General features: G+C 35.3%; 1 protein-coding gene across 1 annotated transcript; it reads left to right on the forward strand.

The window, feature by feature from the left end:
- Positions 1–6518: 6518 nt before the first annotated feature.
- Positions 6519–16833, forward strand: LOC114195681 (uncharacterized). The gene is made up of 16 exons (XM_028086227.2): positions 6519–6763; positions 7707–7751; positions 8078–8118; positions 8210–8291; positions 10915–10959; positions 11316–11372; positions 11923–11982; positions 12069–12196; positions 12616–12883; positions 12975–13041; positions 13693–13763; positions 13829–13918; positions 14546–14654; positions 15439–15530; positions 16194–16299; positions 16560–16833. The coding sequence occupies exons 1-16, from the start codon at positions 6638–6640 to the stop codon at positions 16652–16654; spliced, it is 1482 nt and encodes a 493-aa protein (XP_027942028.1). The 5' UTR covers positions 6519–6637; the 3' UTR covers positions 16655–16833.
- The last annotated feature ends 602 nt before the right edge of the window (positions 16834–17435 follow it).

Here is a 17435-nt window from a genome sequence, read left to right on the forward strand (position 1 = left end):
TATTTTATTTTATATTATTATTATTACTATTATTATTATTTTATTATTATTATTATTTTATTTTTATTATTATTACTATTATTAATATTATTATTATTTATATTATTATTATTATTATTATTTTATTTTACTATTATTATTATTATTATTTTTGTATTATTATTTTATTATTATTATTATTACTATTATTATTATTCTTATAATTTTTATAATTTTTATTTTATAATTATTTTTATTTTTATTATTATTTAATTTTCTTTTACTATTATTTTTATTATTATTATTGTAACACCCCAACTAAATAGGTGAATTCAATTTAATAAAGCGTCACACATATAAAAATATCTAGGGAGTGCGGAAAAAGGATAAGGAGGTACACAATACCCCAATCATGTTCATAACGAAAGAGTGGAGGCACTACACTGCCTAACCTAATCAAAATGGGTCAACAAAACACAAGTTCTTGTACATAAAGATAAATCTAGATAATAAAACTTCTTCAGCTGATGGCTCCATAGTGAGCCCCATACCCGTCCATAGCATCCTCATTGCCATTACCACTGCCACGGATTCTCACATCTGCTCACATCAATAGAATTGATGATCATTGCAAAGGAGGAAAACCACACACACAACCATACAAACAAGCGAAAGGGTAAGCTAGTGCACAAAATTCATACATCATAATAATCATCATTCAATCATATAATCAAGCATAAATGACGGAAAACCCACACATGATATACCAAACCCCTTCAAAACTACAAGACTTGACTATCCGGATATGTAAACTGAGGCACCACCACTAAGCAGTGGAATTACGTCCTAACAATGAGGCGTCACCGCGAGGCCTTTGCAGAATTACACCCTTACAAGAGGCACCACCACGTGGCCTTCGTGGAATTACGTCCTGGCCTTGAGGCACCACCACGATACTCGCGTGGAATTACGTCCTTATGTTGAGGCACCACCATGAACTCTCACCACGAGGTCCATGGAATTAAGTCCACTAGGTGAGGCACCACCAGGGACTCCCATTAGGAAGGTCCGTGGAATTACGCCCTACAGATGAGGCACCACCATTAGCCCTCACTACAAGAGTCATGGAATTACGCCCTACTCACGCTTTGTACATGATCCACCAACCCATCAGAAAGTTCCCATAATACTAAAGTCATGTATAAACAACTACTCATACAAATCATGCTTTCCAATTCATACACCATAAAGCAAGATACCATTTCCATCTCCACCTCATATATCAATCATGGCATCATCCCTCAAACCCTCCTAGTAAAGCATTTAGATCAGACAATCAATCAACACATCAGTAAACCATTCCACAATAGTACCAAAACCTGCCCCCAGTCTCACTCAGGCTAACAGGTCTCGCTTAGGCGAGGGAGGTCCTTTCGCTCAGGCGAGCCCCATCTCGCCTAGGCGAGGACTCGAGTAGTCGAGCAGCGAACTCTGCGAGGTCTCACTCAGGCGAGCCCCTTCTCGCCTAGGCGAGATCACTCCTCGCTCAAAAAGAATACTCGTCGCCTAAACGACAATTCGAGTAGCAGGTCTTGGGCGAGCCTCTATTAATCTCGCCTAGGCGAGACTAACTCGCTTGGGCGAGAAAACCAGTGCTCGCCACTGTTCTCTCGTGCAACAGCCAAACATTCAAATCAAATCATGCATTAACATATCCCAAATCAAATACAATGGCAACCAATCCATACAAACACGAAGCAAAAGCAAAGCGGCAGAAAAATCACAAAAAACCAAAAACCTTAGCTTCCTTTACCTGGATATAGCTAGCAAAGGGATTTCTGACACTCAACAGCTAAGCACAACAGCTCTAAGAGTAGATTCAGGAGCTGAAAATGGGGAAATAGAAGAACATAAAGTTGTCACTACGAATCGTTGTTGGCTCAGAAAACCAGCTTGGAAAAGGCGAAGATGAGCTAAGAGCACTTACGTGGAATAGAGGAATATAAGAAATCGATTAGCTAGCTTGGAAGGAGGTTGACGGCAAAACCCTAGCAGAACGTTGAAGCTGCTCACGGAGGCAAGAGGTGTACTGTTTCTGAAAGTGAGGGAAAAATGGAACTGTTAGTGCATATTAGGGTCTGTTTTCACTCCTTGGGCCAACCCTTAGGCCCATTAGGTTAAGGGCAACCCTTAAAACAATAAGGCAGAAAACTGGGCCTTACAATTATTATCCTTGTTTTATTTTATTTTTAATTTTATTATCATTATTATTGTTTTATTATTATTATTATTATTGCTTCATTTGATTTTATTATTGTTATTTTTATTATTATTGTTTCATTTTATTACTATTTTATTGTCCGTGGATATTTTGAGGCAATGATTATGTGTTTTTCCTGGTTTGTATATTGTTTGGTTGTCCAGGATTGTGTGTTGGGTATAACACTTTATTTTGATGGTTTTATATGAATTTATTTTGATTCTTTGGGATCTATGAAAGCAAGGATATGGTGTTCATGTGTTGACATACACATATAGGAGAGGCATTGATGTGTCTGGTGGATACTAATCAGGAATGTGAATATTTATGTGGTTGTGTTTTATGTATGACCATGTGATATTGTGTACTTGAGTTAAACTTGATGATATGAAAGTTTATTTACTTGTCATAGATACATGTTTTGCGTGAATTGAGTGTCTTTTGTAAATAGGTTCATTGGAACCTATTTTGAAGTGCCAAAAATTAGTAAATTATTATTTACTAGTGTGGCACCTGGAGTAATGGTGTAAACCGTCAGGCGATAGGCCACAAAGTGAACTCTGGAGCAAAACCCGAGATCTGGCGTCTGACTGTGCAGGATGACCCACGAGGCAGAAGTTGTGAAATTGGGATAAACCCCATTTCAGAGGGTTGGCGCCTGGCGGCGCTGGAAGTTTCGCCAAGCGCGAGAAGTTTCGTCAGGTGGCTTGCATCATTTTCACCAAGCAACGTTGAGGTCGCGCTAGGCGACACAGAACATGTTGGTGGATTCGTTTAAGGATTGGTACAAGACTTTGGATTATGGTCTTTGAGAAGATGACTTGTTGGGGGCCCAGTTACAAGTGTAGCTTGTATTGGGGTAACATGTGACCACTCGAGGTTATAACCTAGTGGTTGTGGAAGTCTAGTGTGAGTTTGCGAGATCATGGCTCGTACGGATGGTTCTTGGAAGATTGCATCTTCGGTGTTAGACGACGAGTTTGGTAGTCTTGGGACAAATACAGACTGCGGTTCGTATTGGGGAACCGCACTTGGTGTTGCGGATTGTAGTCCATAACAAGATCATTCCCACGTGTGGACTATGGGTGGTGGCCTGTAGTCGGAGGGGTGAGTAGACACTCGTGGCAGCAAGTATCAACTAGAGGAATCATTAGAGGGTGTAGAATCTGGATGCTCACGGTGACGACCATGGGGGGCTAGTGACCAAAGATGGTACTTTTTGTGAGGGTCGTTTGATTAAGTTAGTAAATTAGGGTTTGTGGGGTTGTTTTCTTTTATACTGTCGTTATTTTCTTTTATTTTGAGCTCACCCTATCTGTTTATGTTTGACGATGATCGTGTAACTTGTTATATGGGAGTAAAGGATGTTGTAGGTGGAGTTGTTGAAGAGTAGAGCCTTACATGGGGATATTTTTTTAAAGACTTGTATTTATCTCATTCGTTTTCAGTGAAATATGAACTTGGAGTTGTACTCTTTTAATTGACTATTGGTTCTGGAATTTGTTTTCATTTGGCTCGATTAATAAAGATGAAAATTTTTCCTGCGTTTTTTAGTAAAAGGAATAATTAAATACAATTTAATGATATCTTATTTTATTTTAATTAATTATTAATATTCGGCGGGGATGTTACAATGAGATAGCGAAACCCGTCCCCGCCTCGCCCCGTTGCCATTCCTATTATCATCCCTTCCTATGGCTACCAACAATTCACCTTTATATTTAGCTTTCAAAAAACATCCATCTAATCCAATGATAGGACGACAACAGTTGAAAGTGTCTTTGCATGCTTTCAAACAGATGTACAATCTCATGAATATAGGTTGTCCATTATTTTCTTCAACCTTAACCTTGGCGGTAGATCCAAGATTTGATCTTATGATCTCGTGTGCATAGTCATAAATCCTTTTAAATTGTTCTTTTCTTGAACCATCAATATGTTCAGCTGCTAATACTTTTACCCTCCTAAATGTATTATTAGACACTTCTACATTCCATTTCCTAACTACCTTGTTGTGTATATCAACTGATTTCATATTTGAATTTTCTATTATTGAGTTTTCAATCTTGCCGCTTAACCTTTTAAAAGTGATTAAACCAACACTGAATTCTTTGTTGCATATGTGGTTACTATCAATTTTCCATAGTTACCATGTCTTAATTGGGGACATATACCCACAATAAGCAAACCAATTACATTTTCCTTTTACCCCAAAGCATTTGACATTAACCATTTTTCTATCGTTCTTCATGATCTTCAATCTTCTTCCATTATGCACGCCATATGTTCTAATCGCATTTATGAATTCAACCTTCTTTCCAAAATATGTTCCAACCTCCCATTCATAATCATCCATGTTTTTTAGCATGGTAAAGGTTGAAAAATGCCCATAACTTTGTCTGTCATCCTCTGAATCACTATCATACACACTACCTAACTCTTCTGACTCCCACTCACCAGTAGACCAACTTGAATCATCATGACTAACTTCCTCATCCTCTTCATCTATTACTTCTCTATCAAAACCAGCCTTGGATTTCCCTTTTTCCCTCTTTCAGGAGGCACTCCCACAAGGCACACTAACATCATTTTTATATTCTTCATGAAGGACTTCCAACCTCCACACTACCCTCTAATACATGACTCGAACCATGAACATCTTCACCAACCTAAACCTCAACTTTAACCTGACTCACACCCTCAACCCCACCCTCAACCCGTACTTGTACATCGACCTCACCCTGAACTTCACCATCAACCACAAAAATAACCCCATCCTCAACCTGAACATCAACCTTACCTAAAATTCACCCTCAACCTCACCCTGAACCTTAGCAGCAACCCCAACCTCAACCTTACCCTGAACTTCACCCTCAACCTCACCATCAACCCCACCCCCACCCTGACCTTCCCCCTCATAATTCTCCTGAATGTTATCTTCCACCGGATACTCTAACATTTCAACAATCTTAGCTGTAGATATTGTGTGTATAACAAATAAATGGACTTGACCCCATTGCTTGCCAATATGGACGATGTCCATTGCACCAGTGTCATTGCACAACAGGTGGAACCTTTTACCTAACAAAGAACCCAGACCTATAACATACCACAATTCCTTAATAGCCACATATCCAATTTGCTTAACTATATCTACTACCTCAAAGTAACTCCATCTATCTAGGTCACAAGACCACATACTTATATCCCTAATATATTCTAATGACCCATTATTTAACAAAATGGTCACATGGTGGACCACCATTTCAAAAAAATCGTTTGACATCTGAACCTATATATACACAAACAATAGTTACCCTGTCAAATATACATGCCCAAAAAATCAAGACATATTACAACACATGCCCACAAAATCAAGACATATTACAACTCATGTCCCCCGAAATCAATCAAAGACAATTTATAAATGGGGGACCATAAACAAAAAACAAGTGCATGGTGGGCATTAAACAACAATACAATCCATCACCCACAACCTGACAAAGCACAAATAAACAAAACGCATAGACAATGACACAACAACAGTAGGCAACACACATATCAACAACGTCAACCACTAAATAAAAACCCAAATTCGAACAACGAAAAACTAAAAGCACACCTTTAACTACGAATGCACAAAACCTTCCAAATTATAACGAGGCAAAATCGTGAACCGATGTTCTACCCTCGACGAAGAAACCCAATTTCTGCAATCACAATCACATGATCAAATTAAAGGACCACATTAAGTACACAACCAAATTACAATGAAAATTCGAAGACAGGGAGAAGAAATCAATGCACCTTCCACCACTACAGCAGAAAATCTTCACCCACGACAAAACCCTATCAAGAACCCTAAACCCTTATCGCTTTCTTCTTCCATGGTGCACGATGGTTTTTTAACCATGGCTTTTGAAAAGTTTTTCCTTTAACCCAATCACTTTCTTCTTCAGTTTTTTCAATTAATCCTATTAATTAAATATTAATTTTTAAGTTGTCTAAAAATGTGTCACATATACAATCGTATTCACCGTTCTGTTAGTTGTTCTAATAACGCCTGTAACTTAAACTTAATTGGATTTATTTAAAAAATTAAAGAACTAGGGACATGTTTGAAAATTCCAATAAAATTAAAATTGGTATTAAGGTTTTAATATTAAAATCCAATAAGTATGGGCCATAAAATGCTCGAACAAGTACTTGGCCATAAAATGGCCCGACCCGAATAACTTAACCCGATGACGTGTACCCTAGTTCCTTCCAGCGTCTTCTTCCCCAGCACAAAACAGACTAATACTCAGAATTCTCCTTTTGCAGCGGTTCATGAACTCTCGTCACTGGTTGAAATTGAAGGTTCCCACAATAACACGAAGTGAATCGTGGAATTGAGTAATGGAAGGGAATGTGAAAAGCGAGCAAATCGTGGACGTAGGATCGGTTGTGGAAGCCGTTTCAGCTGATGACGGTGACGCTCCTCTCTACAGCCTCGAAAGTCTTTGCATGCGCTGTGGTGAAAACGTAAGCTTCTCCCATTTTCCGTCACTGCTTGATTTTCCTTTGGCTTTTCAATGAATTCAGAATGTTCGTTGCTACTTTGCATGCGCTTTGGTTTTCTTCTTCCTCTACGTCAATGCGTTTAATTTGTATTCAATACTCGATTACTTTTACTCCTTCTTTTGGCGTTCTTCGTAATTACTTGGTGAACGTTAGAAGTTCATGTCCTGCTCATTTGTTATTTTTGTTTCTTCTTTGCGTCATTGCTTTTAATATAATATGTGCTGTGGTCCTTCATTTTTACTCTTTTTTTTTTCTCTTCCCTCGTAATTACTTGGTCAACGTTGACAAAGTTTAAGTAATGCACCTTGTTTTTTTCTTCTCCTGCGTCAATGAGTTTAATTTGTATCCATTATACCATTCATTTTGCACTTGTTGGTGAAGTTTCTCATGTTCTAAACCATGCACCTTGTTTATGAGCCGGTGGTGTGTTTAATTTATTCATCAATGCGTTTAGTTGGGGTTTATGAGGTAATGTAGTTTTCATTTTGCCCAAGTTTGTAAAAGTGACTTGTAATAGTACTATTTGTTTAGCATAAGCTTTTGGCAGAAAATGATCAGTGTACCATTTTCTAGTTTATTTTAGTAATCAAATTTTTGATATAAGTTTCATGTAATGGGAACTTAATTAAGCTCTTAATTATGGACTAGGACTAGTTGAATAGTTAGCTCTTCATTTATTTACAAGCGACATTGTTACCCGAGTAATAATTGTGTAATGAATATTTACACTTTTGTGTGTTTCATCTTTTGTGTTGTTCTATCCATGGCCATGTTTAAAATCAAGGAAACAATTATTTATTAGTCAAGAAATGATTCAAGTACACCCTAAGCCTTAATATTGTATCTTCATCCAAAGTTTTTAAATTTTATTACCTGACCTGAATTTCTGTCATGTTTTTGTCAGGGGATCACAAGATTTTTATTGACTTTAATTCCTCACTTCAGAAAGGTATGTCTTGTTTTTTGCTCCATTTGCTCTTGCGATTGGCAAGTGGTTACTGTTTTTGATCCTTCATTGATAGGTATTGGGATATATCATATATGTAGTTAAATTTCACCTTTATTTCTGTTATCCTTAAGCTTAGGCCTCATTCACTTTTTGTTTTTCCTGATGTTTTTTATTACATATTTTAATTAAATGAATTATCATTATTGATTCACAAATTAGACAATGGATCATATTACATACTGTTATTTTTATCTGCTGTTTCTTTTGTTTTGTCTGTCCTTTTGTTTTCTTAAATATAACACTCGCCACATTTACCTTTTCTGCAGATTTTGTTATCAGCTTTCGAATGTCCACACTGTGGTGAGAGGTAAGCCTTTTAGTCTATGCCCTCCTCTCGGGCATTCAATGTTATTGGTTCCTTTAATCTTTCTCATAAGTTATTGATTATTATCTGTTAGGAACAATGAAGTACAGTTTGCTGGTGAAATTCAACCACGTGGTTGTCGTTACACTTTGGCAATCCCATCAGGCGAGCAGAAGGTTGGGTTTATTCAAATTTCGACTCCCCATCCCAAAATGTTAATTATAAATGATATAACAAAACATATATGGCCCCTAGATGAATTCTAAAACATGTTGTAGTAATCAGGGTACATACAATACTGATATGGGTGGAGGTACTGCAATACTCTTTATCATCTATCTTCTTCCCATTCAGTTAATGTCCATGCTGAGGTTCTTGACACTAGTGACTGCCCTAGTTTGAAGGATGATTTTTCATACTTTTGCCGATGTCTTTCTCTTAAATAGCAACCATGTTTAAGTTAGACGACCATTGGTGTTAGAATCAATATTTACCTTGTAGGATCATACTGTCCCATGATTTGAACACACCCTGGAAAATTTCTTTCTTCTCATTTGTGAAGCCCTTCCCAACCCATTCGTAACCTTCTCCATCTTGCACTGTTCAACCTTTTCTTTGTCACAACTGCATACCTTGACTCTGATTCCATTGTTTCCTAGACTAGTGCCACCTTTAACTTCTATTATTGCACCTTCCTTTGGCTGTAGCAACATTTTCAGCTCAGTAATCCTTACCGTACAAGTTAATTTTGTGGGGTTGATTATAGCACTAATCTCAAATTCTATGACGGTACAAAGCCAATCCTAAATCAGTTTCTGGGTCACCTGCATTGGCCGAATCCGGACTGATAGGCCTTGGAATAGGGGTTGGCGGCTCTAATGCACATTAATTAAGGACAACCCTGGTCCACCATAATTTGCAGCCTCGTGAACCCTCATTGTGATAGGTGTGAGTGGGTGAACCCTCATTGTGATAGGTGTGAGTGGGTGAGTATAAATTCCGCATAAGGCTTGGAAGAATTTACTTAATAAGTATTGTGTGGTTAACCTAAATCCTAAACTTAAGTTATAAGAAAGTTCAACAGCATAATTTTCTAGTCAACTAAAAAAATAGAATTAACTATTTCTTTCCCACATTTCTGATTATACTATTTGGATACTATGACTTACTATTGTTATAGTTTTTAAATGTACTTTTGTTTTAATACTGTGATTTAAGAGGTTATTTTCTTTGTTTATGATAGTCTTATGCATATATACTATATATGTATAATTTTGCATTTTAGGTAAAATCCTAAGATCTTACCATCCAAGTTAAGATCCCCTATCTACGAGTTTCTAATCTCCTCCTTATCCTAGGTAGAATATCGAGTTGAACATTGTAAAAGACATTTATCATGTAATGATATGAAACTAGTTGACGCAAGATGGCATGCAATCAAGATTGTCAAACTTAAGAGTTCATAGAAGCACGTGGAGGCTTTTTAAACTTGTCTTAAACTCGTAAGAGTTTGCTTACCATAAAAAATGTTAACAATAAATAACATAGTAACATAGTCAACACCCAAATGGACAGAGACTCACAAGAGAGAACTAGTGAATCACAAAATGTGTGTTCTACATAGGCCCAAAACAAATTGATTCAGGGCCAATTTTGGCTTTCTCGTACTGTCCAACCAAGCTCACTAAATCAATCCAAATCTCAATTTTGATAAGCATGCATACAATGATAAGCATGCATACAATGATACAAATGCATGGCAAAACTTAATCATGAGAAGCTTAGTAAAAACAGTAATGGTGAGTTAGAGCATGATTGTGCTCTTCAGTCTTCTTCCATATTCTATCTGGTGAAAATTTTAATATACACATTAAAATATTGTAAGCCCCATTTTGGGTGACTGTGGGTTTTCAGTTCAAATGCAATTTTCAAAACAAAATGCATTTAGCCAAAATGGAGCTTGGAATATTTTTTCACTTAATTTTGAAACACCTCCTCTACTATTGCTATGACCATCATCATTATTGCTACGACTACTATCACTGTTTCTGCCAACACAATCATCATCACTACTACTAATATTGTCTTTGTTTTGAAATTTACAACTGAAAACTGTGCTGAAAAACTAAAAGCCATTCTGAATGAGGCTATAGGATAGTAACATCCGTTCAAATTTTAAAAGAACTTTCTGGTGTGGCACTATAATGAACTCTTTCTTTTTTTAATAATATGGTCTTACTTTGTTCTCTTAGGCATCCTGCCTCCTTCCTCCTGCCAGTGACTTTTCCAGTCTTAGCACCTTATTCTGATCTTTGCAATTAAAAACACTGCAACTGGCATGACTGGTATATTGTGAGCATTTTACTGAATAAAGTAAGACAGGCACCTCAGTGGTGGAATCTGGAAAGAATGCTGCAGTCCTAGTTCAGTTTTTTCTTACCCCTTTTCTCACCATGTTTATAAAGGAAATGGTCAAACTGGGATTACAGATCTAATTATGAAGCTAGGAGGCTTTTTGAAAATAGTATATGCATGTTTGTCATACAAAATAGGGAAAGAAATATGAAAATTTAAATTTTCCTGGGTAGAACATTGATGCATATACTAATTAATGTTTCACTAACCAGTAGGTTTTATTGCATGAAACATAAGCTCGTCCATAAAATAGCCGTATAGAATAAATTATGGCCTATGTATGCTTACTCGGGATTATTTTATTTTTATTTGTAAGCTTGTCTTTTTTGTTTACTGTTATGATAATTTGTTTATACAAGTGTCTGACAAGTTTATTGAATGTAGATGCTAAATCGTCAAGTGGTTAAATCAGAATCTGCTACCATTAAGGTATTTAAATTTGTTGTTTATTTTCTTTATATCTATTTAAACTTGTGTACTCTGTTTCATATTTAGATTGTAATCTTGAAAATTCTTTAGTTCATTGACACTGTGGTTCTTGTCTCTTTGAAGTCTTAGGGCTAAGCCACATAGTCTTAGTTGAGCTCATATTATTTACCTACCTATTTATCTATTTGCTATCTATCTAGATAGTTAGAAAGATAGATATTTTTTGTGAAAGAAGCAATTTAAAATGTTGATTCTAAATTTTAGTGACTAATCTAGCTCTATTATTGGAAAATTCACTGTCTACTTTGTAATAAATTTATTCAAAGGGGACCTTACTTATATGTATGATTGTGCAGATACCTGAACTGGATTTTGAGATTCCACCAGAGGCTCAGCGTGGTAGTCTGTCAACGGTACTTCTGATACATATTTCAATTTACTTTGTTGTTTTCCGTTCCTGATAATGACAGGTTTGCTTGTTCAATTTTTTTTTCCTGGGTAGGTCGGGGAGTTACCCGTTATTTCTTGTCAGTGGAAATCTCCATTCTCACACTGCATTTTTATTTTAAAATGGCTAAATTTACTCTTCCTGTGTATAGTCATCTACTGAATAAAGATGTCAATGTGTCCTTTCTGTTTGGTCAAAACAATTGCTGAATTAAAAAGAAGAGATTGCTATCCTTTTAGTCTATTGATTTTTAGTTTGTTTGGTTTAGTTTAGATTTCTGAAGCTCTAGGTCTGACTCAATCATATCATAACTTTGGCAGTTTCCATATGCACCCTGTATTTTGTAGCCATGATGATGCCCATCGTGAATATTATTCTTAGTTTCTACAATTGGAAATGTAAATTGTAGGCATCAGAGAACTGTAACGCTCCTTTTGTGAAAATTCATGAACATTGAACTGTTGAAAATTTGTTAGTCAAATTATTCAACTATATCTTTTGCTCTGTAATTATAGGTGGAAGGGATACTTATGAGAGCAGCTGATGAACTTCAGGCCCTTCAAGAGGAACGCAAAGTACTATTTGTTTCTGGGCTATTTTTGTTTGAAATATGAGTTTCTCTTTAAATAACTTAATTATTGTTATGCTTTCTACCTGCTAGAAAGTGGCTCCAGAGACAGCTGAAGCAATTGATCAGTTCTTGGTGAAACTGCGAGCCTGTGCAACAGGAGAATCAGCTATCACCTTTATTCTTGATGATCCTGCTGGAAACAGCTTCATCGAAAACCCGTAAGCAATTATACCTTGTTGATTTTTTTAAATTAATAAAAGTATTTTAATAGAGAAGATGTTATAAAAGTAGAGGCTTAGGTATCCTTCACATACAAGTAAATGACAAAAGGCATTCAGTGATAAAATATGGGGAGCAACCTCCTGGATTTGTTGTTCAAGAGATGAGTGTAGTTTAGTTTTTAAATTGTGTGGACCTATGTATGGGCTCAAATTTAGTCACTTTGTGCTTGTGCGTGACTTTGGTTTAGATGCATGCCTTTCTGAATCATACCATACTGTATCTTTTAACTTATTTTAAATTGGTCAAGACAAACATATTTTTGTTGGTTAGGCAAACTTGTACCGTCATTTGATACTTGGTAATATTAGTCCACTATCTGGTACTATTTTAAGTAAATGGAGAACACATTGAATAGGTTTGCACCGTCATCTGATCCATCTTTGACGATCAAGTTTTATGAGAGAACTCCTGAGCAACAAGCATCATTGGGATACGTTGTTGATTCCACACAGATTGAAAGAACTCATGTTGATGCTTCCGAAGGGGGAGAAGCTGTGCCTACTGATCAAGTAAGGAGAGAACCACATGGATCAATAGGTGCGACAGCTGGCCATCGAGCCATTGCTCAGAGTAACAGTGCCGAAATGGCTGAAGCCTTATTTCGATATACTGCACCGGAAGAGGTACAATTACTGAACTATATAGTTATCTGTACTGAGCTTTGGCCTTGTTTGTTTGTTCACTCGGTGCCAAATTGCTGCTTTTTCTTGACAGGTGATGACTTTCCCATCTACTTGTGGTGCCTGTGCTTCTAAGTGTGAGACTCGAATGTTTGTCACCAGTATCCTCTTGGCATTTTCAATATTTCCCTTGGGATATTGTTTGATCATGTTACATTTCTTTAGAAGGATTCTGTCATTTTAAACTCGATCACAACTATAATTTAAAATTTATTGGGTTAAAGAGGATTTATATTTTGTGTATGCAAGAGTGCATAGCTTTGTGGGGTAAAATAAACTTATATAAACTATTATCTTTCTTTGATTCCGTTTTTGTATTCGAGTTGAAATTTGGAGCTTTAGTCACTTTTTTGGTCTGCAGTAAACTGAAATGGTATAAAATATAGGGGATGGTTTTTCTTTATTTCAACTTCTGTTTTGATTCTATGTTTCATATATTTAAATTGAAACTTGAAGTTTAGTGTCATCGATTTGGTGCTGAATATTTCTTGGATAACCATGTGTTCAATAAAAATCCTGAAAATGATCTACTTTCAAATTTCAGAAACTTGACTATGGATTTAATCTACTCAACATTAATTTCAAAATGAAACATATGTCTACAATGTTGACATGTACATCGGGTAAAAACTAGATAATATTTATTTGCTTTCTTGATGATTGTGTCAATGCCAAGTGCCAATTTTATATCCTATATTGTTGCGTGAACAATTCTTGGTATTTCTTCCAGTGTTGAGCTTAACAATGGACAGATATTCCTTACTTTCAAGAAGTAATTGTTATGGCATCCACATGTGATGCCTGTGGCTACCGCAACTCTGAGGTAAGCTGATTCTTGAGTGTGGCTGTCTTTTTAGGGCTGGAATATAATTAATTTTCACCTTGCAGTTGAAACCTGGTGGACGAATTCCTGAAAAGGGGAAAAAAATTACTCTTTCTGTGAAGAATGTCAATGACCTTAGCCGTGATGTAATAAAGGTCTGTTATTCTTTTCGTGATCTTAACTAATCTCAATCCAGTATTTTCTTATTTATATATGTTAAGGGATGAATGATGGATCTTGTAGTTTATCCTTGCATTTAGGGAGCATGTAATTTTCTTACTTCTAGTATGCAATTACTGCAAATTGGGATCAGTAAAAGAAATCTCATTAAAAAGAAGGTACTTTGGGTTTTAGTTATTGAGGTTATAACCCAGGAAAAACGTAAGCTTCCAAACTTGTTTTGCTGAAAGTGTAAAGTAACTAAGTATAGAAACTAATCATGAGAGCTCTTTCAGTGCCCACTTTAAAATTTTGCTTTATTCTTCAATTTATTTTGACATCTCACTTGCATGGAACTATTGCATTTTAAGGAATTAAATTCGCATTTTGGGGTTATCAGAAGGCTGAAATGATTCGTCAAAAGATAACTTAGAAACGTTAACATGAACATGTTCTGTTTTCAATATGTCAAAAGTTGTAATGATACCCATACAGTCTTGCTTGTAAAGATAACCTGTGAAAAATGTCATGATGGTACCCATGTAGGCCAGACCATTTAAACATTATGCAATCTGAGATCTATACCTTTTATATCTATTGACTGAGTAGTTTGGTTTGATTAGTCTGATACTGCAAGTGTAAAAGTTCCGGAACTTGACTTGGAGCTGGCAAGCGGAACCCTTGGAGGAATAGTTACAACTGTTGAAGGTTTAATCACAAGAATTGGTGAAAGTAAGTATCCATTCTATCAATCACATAAACTATAACCTAGTCATCATCCTAATGAGATAGGAGGACTAGGAGTCATCTTTGTGAAAGGAAAGGACATCATAGTACCCATACACTTTGTTCAGCTTCAATTGTAACAAAATGATGAAAACATTTTTCTTTTCAATAGATCTTTCAATTTTAAACCACTTTAACGTCATTATTTGTTTCTCTCATTCCAAAATCTACCTCAAATATGTTTTGAAAGTCTTCTAAATGCCAAATTTGTATCCGTTTTGGAAGGGTAGAGTTTATAAACTGTTCTCTTTTATCATGTTTATGATGTTCTTGATCTTGTGGTGTGATTTAGTTTTTAATATAATTTAGGGTTAAATATGGTTTTAGTCCTTAAACTTTGATGCGAAATTGGAATTCATCTTTATCCCAAACTTGAACACAATTTGGTCTTCAAACTTTAAAAATGAATAGATATAGTCTTTCTAACCTAACTGCGTTAAATTTTTTGATGTGTCAAATGATATTTCAAGCTGGTATTTTAGTTGTTTACATTGTTTGACACTTTCTAGCTCAAATGGCATGCAAAAAAATTTTAACGCTATTGAATTAAAATGACTATATGCATTTATTTTTAAAGTTTGGAGACTAAAATGTGTCAAAATTTGGAACATGGATGAATTCCAGGCGTCCAAGTTTAGAGGCTACAAACATATTTAACCCTATAAACTATTTATTCTTTTTCTAGAATGTATCAATGTAGAATATAATTTTATGTGATTTGCATGTTCAGGCCTTGAGAGGGTCCATGGCTTTACTTTTGGAGATAGTCTTGATGAAAATAGTAGAAGCAAGTGGATAGACTTCAAAACAAGACTAAACAAGGTAACACGTGACTATTTATGAGAGTTGGTTTAAATTTCTCCACTTTATAATTCTCTTTATCAGGTTATTATTGCAATTTTTTATATTTATTCTTTGCACAATGTTTTGTGGCCGACCGGAAAAAGAGGGAAGATGTGCAATACATAACATCAGGCATTGTAAATTCTTTCATATTTCTAAAATGGTCGTCTTTTATTGCTGGTTCTCTTTTAGGAGGAGACTTTGTCCTGTTTTGTTCCTCTTTTGACACTTCATTTTGATAAATTTTATCATAAAAAAGAGATGGACAACAAAGTGTAATAGGGATATATACCTGTTATCCCTTATTTGTTATCTCTTCTGTTTTTTTCGGTTGTTAGGTTTGTTACTTGGGTTTTCTGTTGATTCCTTTTGTATATCAAAGAGAAAAGGGTTTAAGGAATTTTAACCAAATGCATTCTACAAGATGGGTCCCTTTCTGAGCAACAAAGACCCGTGGTCATGTTCCATGCTACTTTTGAGCTACATCACTGGTTGGATGTTTCTCTAATACCAACCACTAATAGACTGCATATTCCTGTATTTGAATTTGAAGGCTTGGATTTTACTTAACCCATTCAAACTTTTATTGGTTCAAGGTCTTAATTCCAATTTTTCTTATCTGCATCCTTTCATTGTATGCAGCTTCTTAGTTTGGAAGAAGCTTGGACTCTAATTCTTGATGATGCATTAGCCAATTCTTTTATAGCACCTGCAACTGATGATATGAAAGAGGACAAACAATTAGCATGTAAGTTTTCCAACTCAGACATAAATAAAGCTATACTTTGTGCAGATAAAGTTGACATTTTCTGAGTTGAATTTGTGAATATCTGTTTTATCCCCTTTCCATTTCTATCGTTATACTGATTTCATTCACTGTCCATATCTTTGGCATCATAGACATGTGATGAACGGGTCTCATGTGGTGTATGTGAAAATATGATTGTGGTTATCTAGACTGTGATGCATAGTTTTTGATGTATTGTGGTTGTGTTTGGCAATGTCCAGTTGAGGAATACGAGAGGTCATGGGAACAAAATGAAGAATTAGGTCTGAATGATATGGACACCTCTTCTGCCGAAGTTGGTTCTAAAACTGAGTGAACATCATGTGATTTCCTCTCCTGATAGTTTGATATCATTGAGAGAGAAGATTGGAAAAGTGTTTTGTATTCAGCCTCATTGGCTCATTAACTTGTATCATCCTTCTACAATAGTTCACCTCAAAGATGTAACTTATTGTGAGTTAGTAAGTTAATTGTTTTCTATGTTTCTTTTTCTGATTTTGTGGTTCTTAGAGCAATTTTTTTCTTCTTCCACTTTTTGGCATACACGCGATAATTACCAAATATTGTAATATATTAGTATCAACAAAGAGACACTTGAGATATATCTCCTACTTTATCTATTTTTTTAAGCTAATATAAGTGAATTTTAAATTAAGAACTTTTGTTGAATTGTTTTTCTGAAAAAGTTTATTACAACAAATTTATTATTTTACTTTAAAAGGGATGGATTCAAATTTTATCTATAACTTTCGTTTGCTCTCAAGTATTAGAGAAAAATTGCCATAAAAGTTAAATAATAATTTCCCTAAGCTATATAATTTATCTCTTATTTTTCTTCCTTGTAGAAGTTGTCTATTTTCACTCGTACAACTCTATTCGAACAATTCTTTAGTTATAAATTTTGTTAATACTTCTAATGAAAAGTAATTTTAACTATAAATATATATATATATATATATATATATATATATATATATATATATTCACGAGGGAGTAAAATATTTCCATTTCTTAAATCTATAATTATAACTTTTGTTTTGTAAAATTGTCACTCAGAATGTAATATTTCATGTCAATCTTTTTACTATTTTTGTTAG

Source organism: Vigna unguiculata, chromosome 8 (assembly GCF_037176805.1).
Source record: "Vigna unguiculata cultivar grain cowpea cultivar isolate G323 ecotype 2 chromosome 8, ASM3717680v1, whole genome shotgun sequence".
In the NCBI taxonomy this organism is placed as follows: domain Eukaryota; kingdom Viridiplantae; phylum Streptophyta; class Magnoliopsida; order Fabales; family Fabaceae; genus Vigna; species Vigna unguiculata.

Bases quoted from the DNA above. Each gene is read 5' to 3' on its own strand.
- LOC114195681 (XM_028086227.2), top strand. From the start codon at position 6,638: ATGGAAGGGAATGTGAAAAGCGAGCAAATCGTGGACGTAGGATCGGTT. The intron at 10,960-11,315 runs GTATTTAAATTT...ATGATTGTGCAG, and splicing joins CAGAATCTGCTACCATTAAG to ATACCTGAACTGGATTTTGA. The intron at 12,197-12,615 runs GTAAGCAATTAT...CACATTGAATAG, and splicing joins AACAGCTTCATCGAAAACCC to GTTTGCACCGTCATCTGATC.